We start from the raw sequence: 16161 nt of genomic DNA, 5'->3' as shown, positions 1-16161 counted from the left end.
CATTTGGAGAAGGACCATTTCTTCTCGGCAAACTGCGTGCACCGGTTCACAGAAAACCAGTCTCCTGACGAGACTCAACACTGAACCCGGGGCTGGCAAAGAAAGCCCTTGATCTGGGAGATGGGGGGAGAGGACAGACACACGCACGATTCTGCCTTTGGATCAGCAACCTGCTCCTGAGCCATCCCTGCTGAAGGGGCCTCCAGCCAGGCCTGCAAACCCTCTCTTTTAACCTCGCACAGTCTTTTTAAATACCATCTCCTCGCTGCATAAGCCCATGTTCCACGCCGCCAGCTGCTACACGGACATGAGATATTCGGCGGCCTTTTCTTCTAGTCTGTTCTTAACATTTTTCCTACTGAGTACCGAATTTTGTCAGCCAGGTTTGGAGCGCTGGGGGTAAAGACAAACGCTGGAAGGGCCATGGAGTCACGCTCATTCTTCATGTCCTTCTTACTCATTGGGAGTCAGCCCTCAGATGACCAGTCTGGGGTGTGGGCTTGGCCCAGGCTCCCTCCCCAGGCCCACCCACAGACGGGTTGAATCACAATCTGGCATGGAGGTGAGGCTGCCGTGCTGGAGGAGTAACCAGTCAAAAGGAGTAGGAGCTCAGGGCTCGCGTGCGTGCGCGTGTGTGTGACCTGATGTTCTCTGCATGGATGGCTGTTGGTAGGAAGTGGGGTGCCATCAAACAGACAGAAAAAAGCTCAGAGAAATGTGCAGTTGCCCTTGGATGGCTCCCATACCACAGGCCCTGCCTCCACACGGAGCCCTCTTCCTACCGGAACTCAGGGAGTTAAAAATGAAACCACCCTTGAAACGGAAACCTAATTATCCATGGCAATTTATTAAATAACTAAGGTTTTCTGGGCCTTATTAAAATAAATGTTGAGTGTATTTTCTTATCCTCCGACGCTCAGTTCACTTGTCAGCACCTGCCGGCAGCAGCTGGGGTAATCTCGCCAATTTTGCTGTATGTGCAAATCAATTCGATTTCCCCCAAAAGATAAAAATCAGTAAAATGATTAAGTTACAATTAAGGCGTGTCATTGAAAGCACAGAAGACACGAAAAGGCTGAGGAGGACTCGCCTTGAGGTCACCAGTGACTTCCTTCCACCCAAGTTAAATGCATTGTCTTTTTCTCCTTCTCCCCGCCTGCTCTACTGAATGTGATACTGTGGGCGCTCCACAGCCTCCTCCTACTTCTTGGAATTCTCTCCTCTTTTGGTTTCCGTCTTGCTCTCCTTATGCCAGGCTCCCCTCCTGGCTCTCGTATTGGCTCCCTAACGATTCATCTGTTCCTCCATCCATCCCTCCATCCATCCCTCCCTCCATCCATCCATTCATCCATTCATCCAATGGATGTTTAACGACCCGATGTGCCAGGCACTGGGAAAAAGGACAGAGTGCATTTGTCTTGTTTTATGGTTTAAAAACGCTTTTATGTATTTTATTTCATTAATTTCTTGCTACAACCATGTGAGGTGGCTGTTGGTACCCCCATTTTCTAGATGAGGAAACAGGCTGAGAGCAACTGTGATTTATTTACAACAGCACAGCCAGCAGGTGGCAGAGTCTGGACATGAATTCAGGTTTTCAACCCAGAAAGAATTCCTAATGGCACTCTGGTACAAACTAGTCAAGTGTAATTTCTTGACTCATCTCATTGTTCCTAATTAAACGCCACGATCCAGTCAATACTTATTTATTGAGACTGTGCTAGGCTCTTGGGGATGCAAAGCCGGGATCCCTGACCTCATACAGCTTGTGGTCTGGGGGGAAGACAGACGTTAATCATATGTTCATACAATAAACGTTTGTTTCCAAGGTACGAGGGAGAGCTGACCTACTTATGAAAATCAGGGAAGTCTTCCAGGAGGAAGTAATCATTAAGATGCATTCTGAAGGATGAGTCAGAGTTAGCTTTGGGAAGAGGGGGTGACAGAAAATCGTATGCAGAGAAGGGAAAGCATGCGCAAGGGCCCTGTGGCAGGAAGACCCAATGTGCTGAAATTTTGAAGGCCAGCTTGACTGGCATGTAGAGAGTGAAAGGGAACCTGGCACAGGATGTGGTTCAGACCACGTAAGACTTTGTAGCCACGATAATGATTTTTACTTCTAGCTTAAGAGCAATGGGAAGCCACAAGTCAAGAGAATGATATGATTAACTTTGATTTTGATTCTGACTTCTGTGTGCAGAATGGATTGTAGAGGAGCAAGAGTGGAAGCAGGGAAGACAGCTGGCAGGCTTTTGTAGTTGTCCAGGCGAGAGGTGATGAGAGCTTGGGCCAGGGTGGTGGTGGTGGGGGTGGAGATGGAGAGAAGAACCCCACAGGTGCCCCCTGCTCTGCTCAAGCCCACTATCTCCCTAAACCCTGCCACCAGAGTGTGCTCACGAATTTGCAGTACGTGGGGGCTTCTCCGTACTTCAGGGTCCCACGGGAGCCTCTTCTTCCGGGAAGCCTTCTGCAGACAATGCCAGTCCTCCGAGATCTTTCCGACGTTGTGTCTATCTTCGGCACTGTCCGTTTTCACCCCTGACTCTTCTCTATGGCCTGGCTGTTCTCCGGTCCATTCCTGCAGAGGCCTTCATTTCTCTTGTTGTCTTGCTTTCTCCCTTTGGAAAGTAAATGCTTTGTTGGCATTTGCTGAACGGTATCAACAGGGCGCCTTTGGAAATTACATTTGTAAATGATTGCTCATGCCAATTGCCTTTTATTTTTTCCCTAAATTAAACACTGGTTGCTTAAATCTGTCTTCGTAATCTTGTTCTACCAAAACGTATGTCCCAATTTTTCTATTATTTCCTCTAAACTCTTTTCCATATTTCTCCTGGTAGAAAGCAGTTTCAGGGAGAATGGAGTCGGGGGCGGGGGGGGGGGGCAGGAGGGTAATTAAACAGGGGCCGTCTGACCAGAATCCCTATACCTTTTAATGGGGCATTTGATTAATCTTTTCCACAGGCACCATTATTCATGCCTTGATGGAATCTCATTTTACAGCCCTTAATACATGGACCCAATTTATCCACATCACATTGTATTCTAATATTTGTCACCCAAGTTACCAGCTATCTCCTTCTCAGTGTAAAATCATCAGCAAGTTTGATTAGCTTATTCCCTGGGGATAATAGGGGAGATAAGAACAGACACAGTACAACATGACACCGATGGTTCTGCATCCTCAGAAGGCTGCTAAGTGGATCCATTTATGGAGCCGGGTTGGCCAAACTAAACATCTGCTCCCGTGGGAGGCTCTCTGTGTGGGACCTGGGAGCCGCAGCCACAAAGGGCTGACGGCTGCTGTGCCTGGCGCTGCTAAGCCGTCACCCTGAGTGGGATCGCTTTAATGAAAAATAGTGGGGCTCCTCCCCATCCTGCTTCCTAGCATCCCCCACCCCCCAAACTTCCATCCCGAGAGGCACAGCCCAGAAGCTCCTCTTGATTCTAGCACACCACTTCTGCCTTAAGCCCTTCTTCTTTCCCTACTGGGACCCTGGCAGGCCAGATAATCTGGAGGGGGACGCACAGTGCTGTGTGTCGCTCGCTCTCCAGCATAGAGCTGGCTCTAAGCTGCCAGCCCCTTCTTCCTCTTCTCTGGAACCAAACCTGAGCCTTGGGACTCACAGGTGGCTTCAGTCCTTCTAAGCAAGGTCGCCCTCTGGCCTAAAGGGGCCTGCATGATCCCAGTAGGAGGTGGGCTCAAAGCCCACAGAGTTTTCCACATCCCTTCCTCTACCCCACCGCCTCTCCTCAGCCCAACCAGGCAAAACTCCCAAAGCCCCCTCTGGAGTTCTTTTCAAAGCTCCCAGCATCATTTTACCAAACGCCCTACATCAGTTATTCTTGTACTTTTCTGAGTCCGGCAAGAGGAGGATGAAAGAGGCCCACTCTTGGTGGTGTACCCCCTCCTGCAAGAGGTGGACCCTCATTCCCTTCCCCTCGAGTGTGGGTCCGACTTAGTGACTCATTCTAATGAACAGAATAAGGTGGAAGTGACAGACTAGGACGTGAAAGGCATCTTGACTTCCCCTCTCTCTCTGTCTCATATTGTTGGCTCCAAGGGATGTTAACTGCTACACGGTGAGCAGCCCTATGGAGAGGCCTAAGGTACTGAGAGCAAGGAACAGAGGCCTCCTGCCAATGGCCAGATGAGGGCGCCATCTTGGAAGTGGGTCCTCCAGCCCCAGCCAAGCCTTCAGATGATGGCAGCTCTGTACGGCTTGACTGCAGCCTCATGAGAGACCCTGAGCCAGAACCACCGAGCTAAGCCGCTCCCAGCTCTCTGGAACCTGCTCTCTGGAATAAATATTTGTGGTCTTAAGCTGCTAAGTGTTGGGGTCATTTGTGATGGAGCAACAGGTCACTAATACACTCTCACTACCTCGAGGAAGGCCATGGTCCCCTCCTCCCCTCCATGGCTTCTCAGGTTCCGTCCGCTCTCCTCTCTGTTCAGAGTCTGGTGTCCCTCTAGTACCCTCTGTTGACCCGTTCCCAGCTCTCCTGTGCGTCCTCACAGTCTGGAGGACTCTTCCCGAGAAGAGGGCGATGGACGGAGGAGGACCTCCATGGGCCCTGGGTTCGGAATGCTAGCTCCTTGCCTGCCACCCAAAGTGACCTCTGGAATTAGGAGAACGACGTTTTGCGGACAGTAGCCTTCCTCAGGCCATGCAGCTCCTTCTCATTCCTGAACCGGGGGGCCTAATGACTTCAGTCAGGCCGACAGTAGGCATGAGAAGACTTTGCAAATATCGTGTTCCCTTTTGCATCACCTGCTCTTCTCCTGTACCCTTTTTGCTCATCTGTGGTTTCTGCAAAAGGTCACGTCTCGTTTCAACTTTGCAGTTAAGTGCCTTTGACACTAAGTGGGGATTCCAAAACCGGAAGGAGATGGAATCCGGCTGAAACGTTGCAAGGATGGCCCCTCTGCTCCCCGGCTATTGGCAGTGTCCCGCCTGCACACACCACGGTCATGAAGGACGTAGTGACCCGATTCCTACTTCTCTCATAACTAGACGAGGATCACAGATGTAATTTTTGATTAAAAAGAAATCCAAGGTGCTCTCTTATCTGGTTGAATCCTAGGAATTTTTACAAAATCTATCTCAGTTCCACGGGGCAAGGTCAGACAGGTATAGACGTTAACCTCTTGGAAGGCTTGGAAAAGGTAAAAAAAGCAGTGGCCCGAAGCACTGGAGGGGACCCCAAAGCCCTGGTGCCCAAGGGACGGCCCCCTGGGCCAACGGCATCAGCATTACCTGGAGGCGGGTTGGAAATGCAAATTCTTGGGCCCCACCTCAGATCCACTGAATCAGAAACCCGGGGTGTAGGGGGGTGGTGTGGGGCCCAGCAATCAGTGTTTTAACAAGCCCCCCCAAACAATTCTGCCGCCCGGCTAAAGGTTGTGTCTCACTGACTTAAAGGATTAAACATCTAAATTATTCATTCATTCATTCATAAGACATTGATTGAGTGTCTACTATTTGCCAGACGCTCTGCGGCAATGAAGAGGAATTATAAGGAATTCCTTCCTCAAGGGGTTAGAGGCCCCCCTCCCCTTGCTTTATGACAAAGCTTGAAAAGAGAGCAGGAATTTGAAGACACTAATCCAAGAAATGCAAATCATTCTTTACATGTAAATCTTTTCAATGGACAGGAGGCACAACAAAATTGTTTTTTTTTTTTCCAGCAACGATCACACTCTCAAAATAGTAACTTTTCTAAAGAAGTAAATGTGTGGGTTTAATCTATCATGTACAGCTGGCTCAGCCTTACAAGCTTAAAGAAAAGATGGTGCGAGTTCACCATGAATGAAATGCAGAATTACCTTAAAGATTCACTTATGTGTCTGTCTTTTAAGGAACAAAGTATTCTGTTGTTCCATCATCTCCCGTGAAGAATTTCTCCTCTTTTCTGTAAATCTAATTAAGTCACAACAGCTAAGATGTATCGAGTGCTTCCTACGGCTGGGCCGGGGGACAGCACTATATCTGTGAACTCATTTGATCCTCCCCTGACCTTATAAAGCAGACGCAGCAAACACAGTCTGTGGATGAAGAACAGAGGCTGGAAGAGGCAGGAAGAGAAACTCACACCCATCTCTCAGCCCCATGCAAATTACTCTCCTGTGCCGTACTCTCGCCCCCATTGGGTCACTTTGCTGCAAATTAAAACTGATTAATTGGGAAAACATAAAAGGAAATACCATCCTCCCCTAAAAGATTTCTAGTATGATACCACTGGCTAAAGCTTGAATGGAAGGATTTATTTTTAAACGTTAAAGTTCCTGGTAGATTTCTCCTTCAGTACCATAGATAATTAAGAGCTGGCTATAAACTCCTCAGGGTCACCAGCATCAGGGGCCTGCGCAAGAATCTGGTATATGCTCAATAGACCCAGCTTTCAAAAGATGCTCCACATCGGCTCCTTTCTCAGGGTGCCTCAGTGATGCTCAATGAGTCACTGTAATACTATCAGGGCACAGAGATTCTCCTGTGGTTGGGGATGAAGTTGAGTTGATGCAGCCATGGCTGGGCCCTTGTGAGCGTGGATGCCCAGTTAATCTGGCAGCTGTGGGGGTGAAGGGTGTGACCGATGACCACAGAAGAGATCAAAGCTGCCTGGCCGGACCTGCAGCACACTCAGCCCCCTGGTGTGGGTGTGAGGCCTGCCCTGGCTAGCTGAGTTCACCCGCCACACAAAGCTATCCTTCTGCATTTAGAGGGGCGTCATGGGTCACCCATGTTTTGGCAACCAGGAGGCCTCTTCTGCCTCTTGCATCCTTGGGAATAGCCTAGTGACTTTAGCTATATGCAACCAAGAAAATCTAAAGTCCATGTGGGCTGTGTAGAAAACTGTGTGGGTGTAAACACACATACAGGGCATGCAACTCAAGGTGAACTGAGACACATCTGCCTCTCCCATTGGCTCTCTGTAATCAAAGGTTTTTAGAACGTCGCGTCCGACCCCTGTCTATTTCTGACTCAGGGGTTCTTGCTGGCTTCTGCGGAGACAATGATTTGGTTTGTGGCATTCTGTGCAACTACAGACATGAGAGGCTGAGCTCACGAACGCATGATTCATTTCAGGATTCCAAAATGAGAAATGCACCTATCGATGGCACACTGGAGGCCAGAAGATTCTGAGAAAGCATTTCTTGCATATAAATGGGACATACAATGAAAAAATTTGCTGACGGTTACAATCCTGAAGCCAGGGACCACCCCACTGTGCTCTCCATCCTTGCGGAGTGACGGCTCCGCGGGAAACCGCTGGAATTAGCCGATCCTGCCTTTGGACACCCATCTGCCGCCTCATTTATCTACCTGTGACAGGGATTGTGCTGGAAGAGAATCAAAAGATGACAAATTGCTTCTGGTTTTAAAGGAGCTGTTCAGGCTGGGTGTAGGCCCAGGGGGAACCAGGTTTCACGCCAGGAGCCATCACTTCATCCCGTTCTAAGGCCACATTTTGGCAAACACCAACCAGCAGACGATTTGTGTCTCCTTTCACCAGTGCATTGAAAGACACGGGCTCAGAAAGCCTGAAATCCAGGCATTGTGACGACGTGTGCAGCGGGGAGTAGACCCGCCCAACGCTGCAGAGAGGCAGCATGGCCGGCTTCGGACAAGAGTTCCACATGAGAGGGCTTCTTCCCGTGTTGATGCAGACAGAGAACAGATGTTGCAAGATGCCAGAGAGGAGCCACAGTATCGGTAAATGACTCCGGGGAGGACTGACTCATGTGAGATAAGGACCCAGATTTCTAGGATACTGGCCATGGAATCTGCTTGCGTGGATACAGAACCCCAAGCTCCCGACGTCCCTGGGGGCAGGGAGGGGGCACATGAGCTTTCAAGATGGTCCCCCTGAACCACAACTCAGCCGTCCACACCCTCTGCGTACCAGCCAGGGTTGGGCATCAGAGGGGCTGCGACCTTCCGTCTTTCCTTCCTTCCTTTCCACCTGTGCTTCCTTTCTGGGAATGACCATGTAATTCGTGGTCAACACACTCAGGACTCTGGAGGTGAACTTTCTTGAACCAATACAGTTTGCCGTTCCCCCTCTGCCGCGTGCTTGGACTTGCAATGCCCGAGAAGGCCTCCCTGTGCTCACAACTACAGATGCCAGGCTCCCTTCTGAGCGTGGCACTCGTATCTCCTCATTTCATCCTCCCGACGACCTCTGACAGAGGTACTGATATCATCCTCATTGTGAAGAGGAGGAAGCTGAGGCACAGAGAGGTTGAAGGACTGGCTGGAGGTCACCCAGCTGGTGTGTAGCAGAGCCACAATCATGCCCAGACAGACAGCTTGGCTCCGGGGCCTGGCTTGGCCCTAACCCCTCGGCTGTCTCCCTGACATCACCCTCCTTCAGACCAGTGGCCGAACCTCACACGAGCACCAGTTTGCCCAGGCCTTCCTCTGGAATTCAGTGGGCGCCCGGACCAGGACACAGAGGGTGGGACGTGAAAGACAGACGTCATCGTCAATCCCCCTATTCGTTTCTAAATTCAGGCCAGACGTCCACACATTGATTTGTGCTTGTTTGTTTTGAACATTCTACCATGTTGCCCCAGACTGCCTCACAGACGGTATCTCTGTTCTCCTTGCTAAGACAAGCACCTGGCCCCCCACCTCCCCACCTCCCGTTTCTGGCAAACGCTCCCTCTGCCAGTGACTGACGTTCCCGGCCTAACCTCATTATACATTTCAGCTAAAAACTCCCATTTTCCACGCGGCACTGAGCCATATTTATAGCACAAGTCACCAGCCAAGTCATTTTCAAGTTTCTCATTTCGAATAATAACCTTGGAGCGTGACCATCATGCCCATTCCACAGACGGGCAAAGAGAGGCAGGAGGGCACAGCAAGGTTGCAAAGGAGTCCTAAACTGCCGGGTCTTTAGAGCCACTTATATACAATTCTCTCCCCAGATTGCTTCCTCTCATCTTCCCGTTTAACAAACTTATCTAAGGCCTGGGAACGAGAGATGTTATCAAGATGGAGTTGTATCGCATCCGTGTCTGTCTTCCAGCTCTCTGAATACTAACAAGTGACTCTAAGCTGGTGGCAGGGACATCAGTGCTCAGCTTTCTGCTGGAACCCATTCTCATCAGCAGGTTCATATGCATGAAACACAGACGTGGCGTTCTCGGTCCGCACGATTCTCTCACCGCCCCTTGTAACTAATCAGAACGCAGAGTGGATTGATTCTCACGCCGGATACAACCAACTGCCTTCAGCGTCTGCTGAAACGACCGTAACTTTTGCTCTGATAGAATCTTCTGGCCAGGAAATGAAAGGCTAGATCATAACCCATAAGCACACTGAAGAATATTCCTTCAGAGTCAAAACTGTAAGACCGTTTTTCAAATCCTTACTACAGAAAGATCGGATCCTGTGTGAAGGAGATGCAAGAATCCTAGAGGATGTGTTTGTTGCACTAAGTCTGGACCCAAAAACAACAAATGTTGGACGTTTCCTAAAGGTCAATTTGCCTCCAATAGTGAGGAGAAACTATTTTGCTGCTGCTGTGCATTTTTTTCCTGGGGTCTCTGTTCACGGAAAACGCACTGGAGTGACAGTCAGGGGTCCCGAGTACTATCCCCAGCTCCGTCCCTATCAGTTGTGTGATCTTAGGAAAGTTGCTGAACTTCCTTGAGCTTCCAAATCTGGGAAGCCAGCATCCACCAGGCTACCTCAAAATGAGCAAGCTACTGGCGAGAGCTTTGGAAACGGCAAGATGCTGTAGTAATCGAAGATATTTCCAAAGACATATGATCACCCTCAAAAGGCTGTGGTGAGAACAGAAGCCCTTTATCTCTGTTTTCAAAGGAGTCACCTTCTAGGTAAGTGGCATTTGGGAGTGTGACCACAGAAGGCAGCCTACGCCCAAGCATTCAAAAGTAGGTAAAAGGGCACGATTTCACTGTTCACCATCTCTACTGATGTTTGCACTTGAGTCCTTTTCTCATCATCCAAGTCCACGCTTGGCACATCGCGGATACTCGTAAATGTGAGAAAAATCAAAGAATGCCAGTCTAAGGATTTCAGTCCCTCTGGCACAGAAAGCCCATCCACGGGAAAGGGTGCAATTTCTGGAAGCCTGAGTCTAGGGTGACCAGCTGACTGAGGCCTAAGGGATTTCCTGGGACAAGCTGGTCACTCTCCCTGAGCATCACCTTTGAATATCCATTTTGCCTCCTCCTGGCTGGCAGGGAATAAAGGAGCTGAACTAAGGCAAGTCTGGTAGAAGGCATGTGTGTCTCTGAGTTGCTAAAGAGTGGATCCCTAGAGATTTATAGCTTGGGCATTCTCGTTTTCCCTTTTGCCCCTATTAGTTTCAATTTCCCTAGCTGACACCATCTTTTCACTGTCAGGAATCCAACAGAATCACACCCCTTCTATTTTTCCTGCATCAGATTATCGCCTCTAAGATATTTCCCTGAGCCCTGTCGGTGGCTTCCTGCCACCAGCTAAATCTTCCACCTGACAGCTTGAGGCATTTGGTGCAAAACGGCAGCCTTCAGCAGGCCTTGCATGTGGAATTATCAGAAGTGCTCTGTGCAATATTCACCGGAACACACGCACACCGCAGAACTGGATCAAGAGCTGAGTGGTGCACGTAGCAGGGAAATGACATTTTGGGCCAGTGAAGAGAGGTGATCAGTGGGGATTTCCCTTTTAAAAACTTACAGCAAAAGCCTGCCTGAGACCATTCAATATTCATAAGTGGAAAGCAGAGATGGCGTTCCTGTTCCGCCAAGAGCAATAGCTATTTATCACAGCAAATGACTGAAATCGTCATTCGTACAATGCTTTACTCAGCGCTGTAAATTACGGTATACAGAAGATTAAACTTAAGCCTAACGCTACCCCTGAGCTTCAACAGCTGAGTCCTATAAATGGATACCCGTTAAGAGGCGAGAATTCTCTTTCCTGGTTACTATTTAAAAGTGTGTCTCTATTAAAAGCTTGTCTTAAACATAAATTACCAGGATGCCTGCCCCTGGCCCCAGGCAGGCTCTTCCTTGGGGGCCCTGACTCACAGAGTGACATCTAAATGACACAGTGACAGGCCTGAGACTTGAAGCATGTGCTGTGCTGACGTCCAGATGGATGGAGACGAGAGGGACTTCACGGAGTGCTGAATGAGCACTCACTTCCAGCTCGGCTCAAAGAGGGGCAGGGGGCGCTCTGCCAGGCATTAAGGAGACCTTTGGAATTAAGATGATCCTGAACCCCAAACCACTTCGAAAAGAATGTCTCTTCTGGTATCTGTTGTTCCGTGAAGGATCAAGGAACCCTGACCTCAAGCTGAAGTCCCAATTTTTCTAGCTAAATTTTATTCTCCAACCACCTCTCTCAAGATGTGGTCCATGGACCGAGAAAGCACCAGCATCACCTGGGAGGGTGTTAGAAATACAGACCTACTGAATCAGAATCTGTATTTAAGCAAAGAGCCCAGGGGGAGTCACATGCATATTAAAGTCTAGGAATCAAGAGATAAGTAAGCAGGTGTCCACAGGCAGGAGCTCCTCAATTTTCTCCCTGGAAATCATCACACATGACAACAGGAGTTGGGGACTGGCCCTGGCAGGGGACCATAGGATTCTGAGTGCTCTTTTGTCTAATACTACTTCAGAACATTTTCAGGAACTTAAGAGAGAGATTTTTATGAGCTGGGAATGAATTTTTCACTCTGAACTTGAGATAGGACTGAAAGCACCCCAGGGTGTAAAATAGTGTGAATTAGCAGAAAAGTCCTGCTTTACAAATCGATCAGGATGTCTCCAACTCCCCTCTGGGTCAGGAGGCTCAGAAGGCATGGCAACATTTTGGGCAAGGATTGCAATTCTTTGTTGCAGTTACCAGCTGACTTTAAGTGGGAAAAGTATGCAAAAGTCTTCACATTGTTTCAGAAGATAGAGATCCTGGATAACTGCAGTCTTTATTAGAAAAAACCCTTATCATTCAAAATGCATGTTAAAAATTAACGGGAATCATTAAATAAATAGATTTATGTAGACAGATTTAGAAATAAAATAAAACCTGCTGTGGTCAAGCTGGCAGAGAGAAAAACAGGAAGAGGGTTAAGAAGAGCTTGCTAATCTAATGGAAGCCAAGAAAGAAGAACAAAGAAGCAAATCAAAGCGAGGTAAACAGAAATTAAAAGACAGAAATAAATCTAAATATATAAAGTAATCACAATAAATGTAAATGGATAAAACTCACCTATTAAAAGACACTATCAGATTTTTTTTCTTTTGCTGATGAAGATTGGCCCTGAGCTAACATCTGTGCCAATCTCCCTCTACTTTACACGTGGGATGCCACCACAGCATGGCTTGATAAGCGGTGTGCAGGTCTGTGCCCAGGATCCGAACGTGTGAACCCCAGATCACCGAAGCAGAGTGCATGAACTTAATCACTATGCCACCGGGCCGGCCCCCTCAGATTGAACTTTTTAAAAAGCCAGGTATATACTGCTTACAAGAGAGACACCTAAAACAAACTGATACAGAAAAGTTGAACAGGAAAGGTTGGAAAGAGATAAGGCCAATATGTATCAACCCAAAGAAAATTGGGTAGCAAAGTTAACCAGAAAAAGTAGGATCTAAGCAAAAACATTAATAGGGATGAAGACCCCACAACTAAAAAGGCACGAGTCATAAATTTCCATGCATCCATGACAAACATTAATGTACAATTGAAATATCACAAGATTGTAACCTATTAATAACTCAATAAAAAAAAAAATTTCCATGCATCCAGTAACACAGCCTCAAAACTGTACAGCAAAGCTGTCAAGAGTTCCAGGAGAGACCGACACACTTACAACCATCACGGGAGACTGAAGACCCCCTCCTCAGAAATTATAGACCAAGCAGACAAAAATAGTGAGGATACACAAGATGTGAATAACAACACCAAAAGACAATACATGAACTCTGCACACGAGAGAGATCATACAAATTTTCTAATCACATGACATTTAAAAGAATTGATCATGTGCTAAGTAGTCACAAAGGCAGTTTCAGAAATTATAAAATGGATAACTTATAACAAACATTCTTTGGCCATCATAAATTAAAGTAGAAATAAAAAATACAAGATAGTCAGGCGCCCCTCACGACCCTTTACATCTGAAAACTAAAACTACACTCCTCAATTACCACTTGGCAGTGGGCTGACTTCTTTCTACGTGTGGCCTAGTTACTATGGGACCAGGTTAATTTACACGACATTTGTCAGGGGTATCACCAGAAACAGGAAACTCCCTGAGCCATTATAGCTTCATTATTTTGTGATTTGAACTGAATTCTAAAGCAAAGGCAAAGTGAAGAACCTGACTCCAAGAAGACAAGGGATGTGCGTGGGTTAATTACGACCTAGTCGTGAAGCTGCTATTGGCCCATTTCCCAGACCGTGCCTTGCTCTGCCACTCCACACCCGTCTCCTGCTGGATGAAGAGACTGTTCCGGAAGTGCCCTTGGCATTTGGGAAAAGGTGCTATTCAATTGACACAGCATCTTACAATTAATAGCATCCTGTAATCTAGCAAATACGACAGTTAACGGTGTGTATGGGACCTTCTCTCTGCTCTTTCATAGGGCCAAGCACTTCTGAAAAATGACTCCGAAATGCTACATAGGAGACACACAGACAAATATAGGTCCAAGTGTCCTGGCAGGAAAGCACTCTCTCCAAGAAATCCCCCCAAACAAAACCAAAACCGGACCATGGTCCTTCTCCTGGACTGTGCTGCCAGCCAGCCCACTACAATTCCAGGGGTGGCTGAATAAGGAAACAAATATTGAAAAGAAAACCACCAAACAGCCTAAAAAGGATGGAATGCGGGGTCAGGGTAATATTGATGCAACTGCAGTGATGACAGGTTCTCTGGGTAAGTGGGGTTGGGGAGATGGAACAATAACAAGATACAAGAGAAGAGGACAGCTCTCTGCCTGCGCCGTGGGCACCCATGGTCCAAACAGTCCCATGGTTTCCTGGCTCACAAAGGCTACAAGCCACCCCTCCTCCTCTGGGCCTCCTCACTGGTTCCCCAGCCCCTCTTGGCAAACATCACCAACACCACCCCCCTTCAAAGAGTAGCTGAGCATAGGTTTGCTGTAAGGGCGGGAGGTGAGCGTCACAGGTAAGAATATGACAGGGGCAGCTCAGAAAGTGGCACGAGAGCTGCTGTCCAGCCCCTGCCTCCTTAAACACATTGGTGACTTGCTTCATACGTACTTGAGATAATGACACCATCAGGATGACGCCCCAGAGCTGACAGTAAGGTGGGTCACTGAGTTAGGGGTCAGTTAGGGCTGGCGTCCACATGACCTTACTATGGGGCCGGATGCAACAGCATCCCAGATGGAGGCAGGCACTGGTTTAAGAGAGTTACGTTTGGGGGGGAGGCAGCCACTTAGAGATGAGCAGAGAACCACAGCCACACTAGTCCCAGAAAAATGCACATCTGGAGAGGCCTCAGGAAATTGAAGAGAGAACTCCTGAGGGAGAAAAGCAAAGCATTGACGATGCTAATAAACAAAGAACAAGGTTGGTCAGAGACCGAACCTTTGACAGAAATCTGTAGTTCTGGTTTTGTAAAACAAAGACTACGGTTGCTTTCTCTGGAAAAAAATTATTATTCATTCCATGCGAAGCAGGATTCATCATCGTGAAATTGCTTACTTACTCTCATCATTTATTCTCCCCATTTACGTTTTCCACGGACCTATTTATTTCCCAGGTGTCTCGGACGCGGCATTCCCCAATTTGCACTCATTTTTCAGGAGTGCCTGGCCCTGTGGAAGAGCAGAGGAGAAGTCCTACATCACCTGTTACCGACAGGATTTCCTCGACTCCAGGATGCCATTATCTGTAAGAGCCACATTGACTGAATGACACCTTTCTCCAGGGTGGGGGAAAGAAACCCACCATGGGAAATGTACACACGACAGCAAGAAGCACTTTGACCTTAGAGCCACAGGGCTGGCAACCTTCTTTGGAGACCCACAGCGTCCCCGAGGTGCGCCTAGGCATGGGTTCCTCTTGTGTGACACCTCTGGAGGTAACTCAGTGACCCCAGGCCAAGCGCTCAGAATCAGCTCCTTGAGCGAATATTCCAGGGACACTTCCAAAAGGAAAACGGTGACAGCCGAGCTGGAGCTTAGACGAGAGCTGGCTTCTAGCATCACGGGGGAGACGAAAGTCACGTGGAATCGAAACCACCCCGGGATACCCTTCTGCTCATAAAGTACAGCGCACACGGTGTGCGGAGCTTGAACAAATTTCCATGGCCAGTGTCTCCTCTAGAGGTGGAAAAGATCTTTGTTTTTCTGCTTGGGCAACAGAGGAACGAGGGGACTTGTGTCTGGGGCCATGTTATTAGCAAAAAAAATGTGCATTATTATTACCTAGTGCACATGGTTGGAGTCAGACAAATTAAGAGCGATGAGACTCCAACGTGGAGGAGCCTTGTTTCTGTCCCTCCCTCCAAGCCCTCTTAGCACTTTAATGGGCAAATAGATGCTGCCAACCTCCGGAGGGGAATCTGGCACACGGGGTTTCCCAGGAGACTGTGTCCACGCAAACTACAGCTCCCAGAGTACTGACTCACTCACTACTCCAGGGAAGGAACTCAGCTCGGGAAAGGCTGCGCCGCTCCTTGCTCAGGATGGGGAGACCTCCGAAGTGACCTTTTGAGTCAGTGCTGGCAACATTCTTTCCTCCGATTTAAATAAAGCGGTGACTGTTCCACTAATTTTCCTCGGTTGATACAGCGCTGAGGAATGGAATGGAGCCGTCTGTACAGCGAGGACAAGCCAGCGATGAGTCAGAAGCCGGGGTCATGTTGCAGCGACAGCCTCCAGGGCTCAGCTGCGGTCAGGGATCAAAGCAGCAGCCTCAGAGCGCTCAGGGAGGGAGGATGTTTTCCTGCTCCAGCCTGCACCGCTGCCTCTGAGCAGAGCCGGTCATTCTCTTTCAAGCAGCGCTATCTTCTAGAGGAAGGTACGCGCTCACATGTGGAATTTGGCTTATTTACAACTGGCAAGCCAATTTTCCTTCCTTGCTTACTTCCTCTCTCCTTTCTTCCAAGATTCACTTTTTTAAAAGTGTACGGAGCACCAGCTGTAGATCCGGCACTCAT

General features: G+C 48.4%; 1 protein-coding gene across 8 annotated transcripts in view; it reads right to left on the bottom strand.

The window, feature by feature from the left end:
* Positions 1-16161, bottom strand: part of ATXN7L1 (ataxin 7 like 1) — a 220861-nt gene that overhangs the window by 112929 nt on the left and 91771 nt on the right. For 2 of the 8 annotated variants that reach the window (XM_014831862.3, XM_070505297.1), the window contains one exon: positions 1344-2618. The exons of the other annotated variants lie outside the window; for them this stretch is intronic. In XM_014831862.3, the coding sequence (XP_014687348.1) occupies positions 2533-2618 (86 nt within the window). In that variant the 3' untranslated portion in view covers positions 1344-2532. Of the gene's footprint in view, positions 1-1343; positions 2619-16161 lie in introns of those variants that run through there. 8 annotated transcript variants of the gene reach the window in all.

Source organism: Equus asinus, chromosome 1 (genome assembly GCF_041296235.1).
Source record: "Equus asinus isolate D_3611 breed Donkey chromosome 1, EquAss-T2T_v2, whole genome shotgun sequence".
NCBI lineage: Eukaryota > Metazoa > Chordata > Mammalia > Perissodactyla > Equidae > Equus > Equus asinus.
This window is presented reverse-complemented; position numbering and strand designations above follow the sequence as displayed.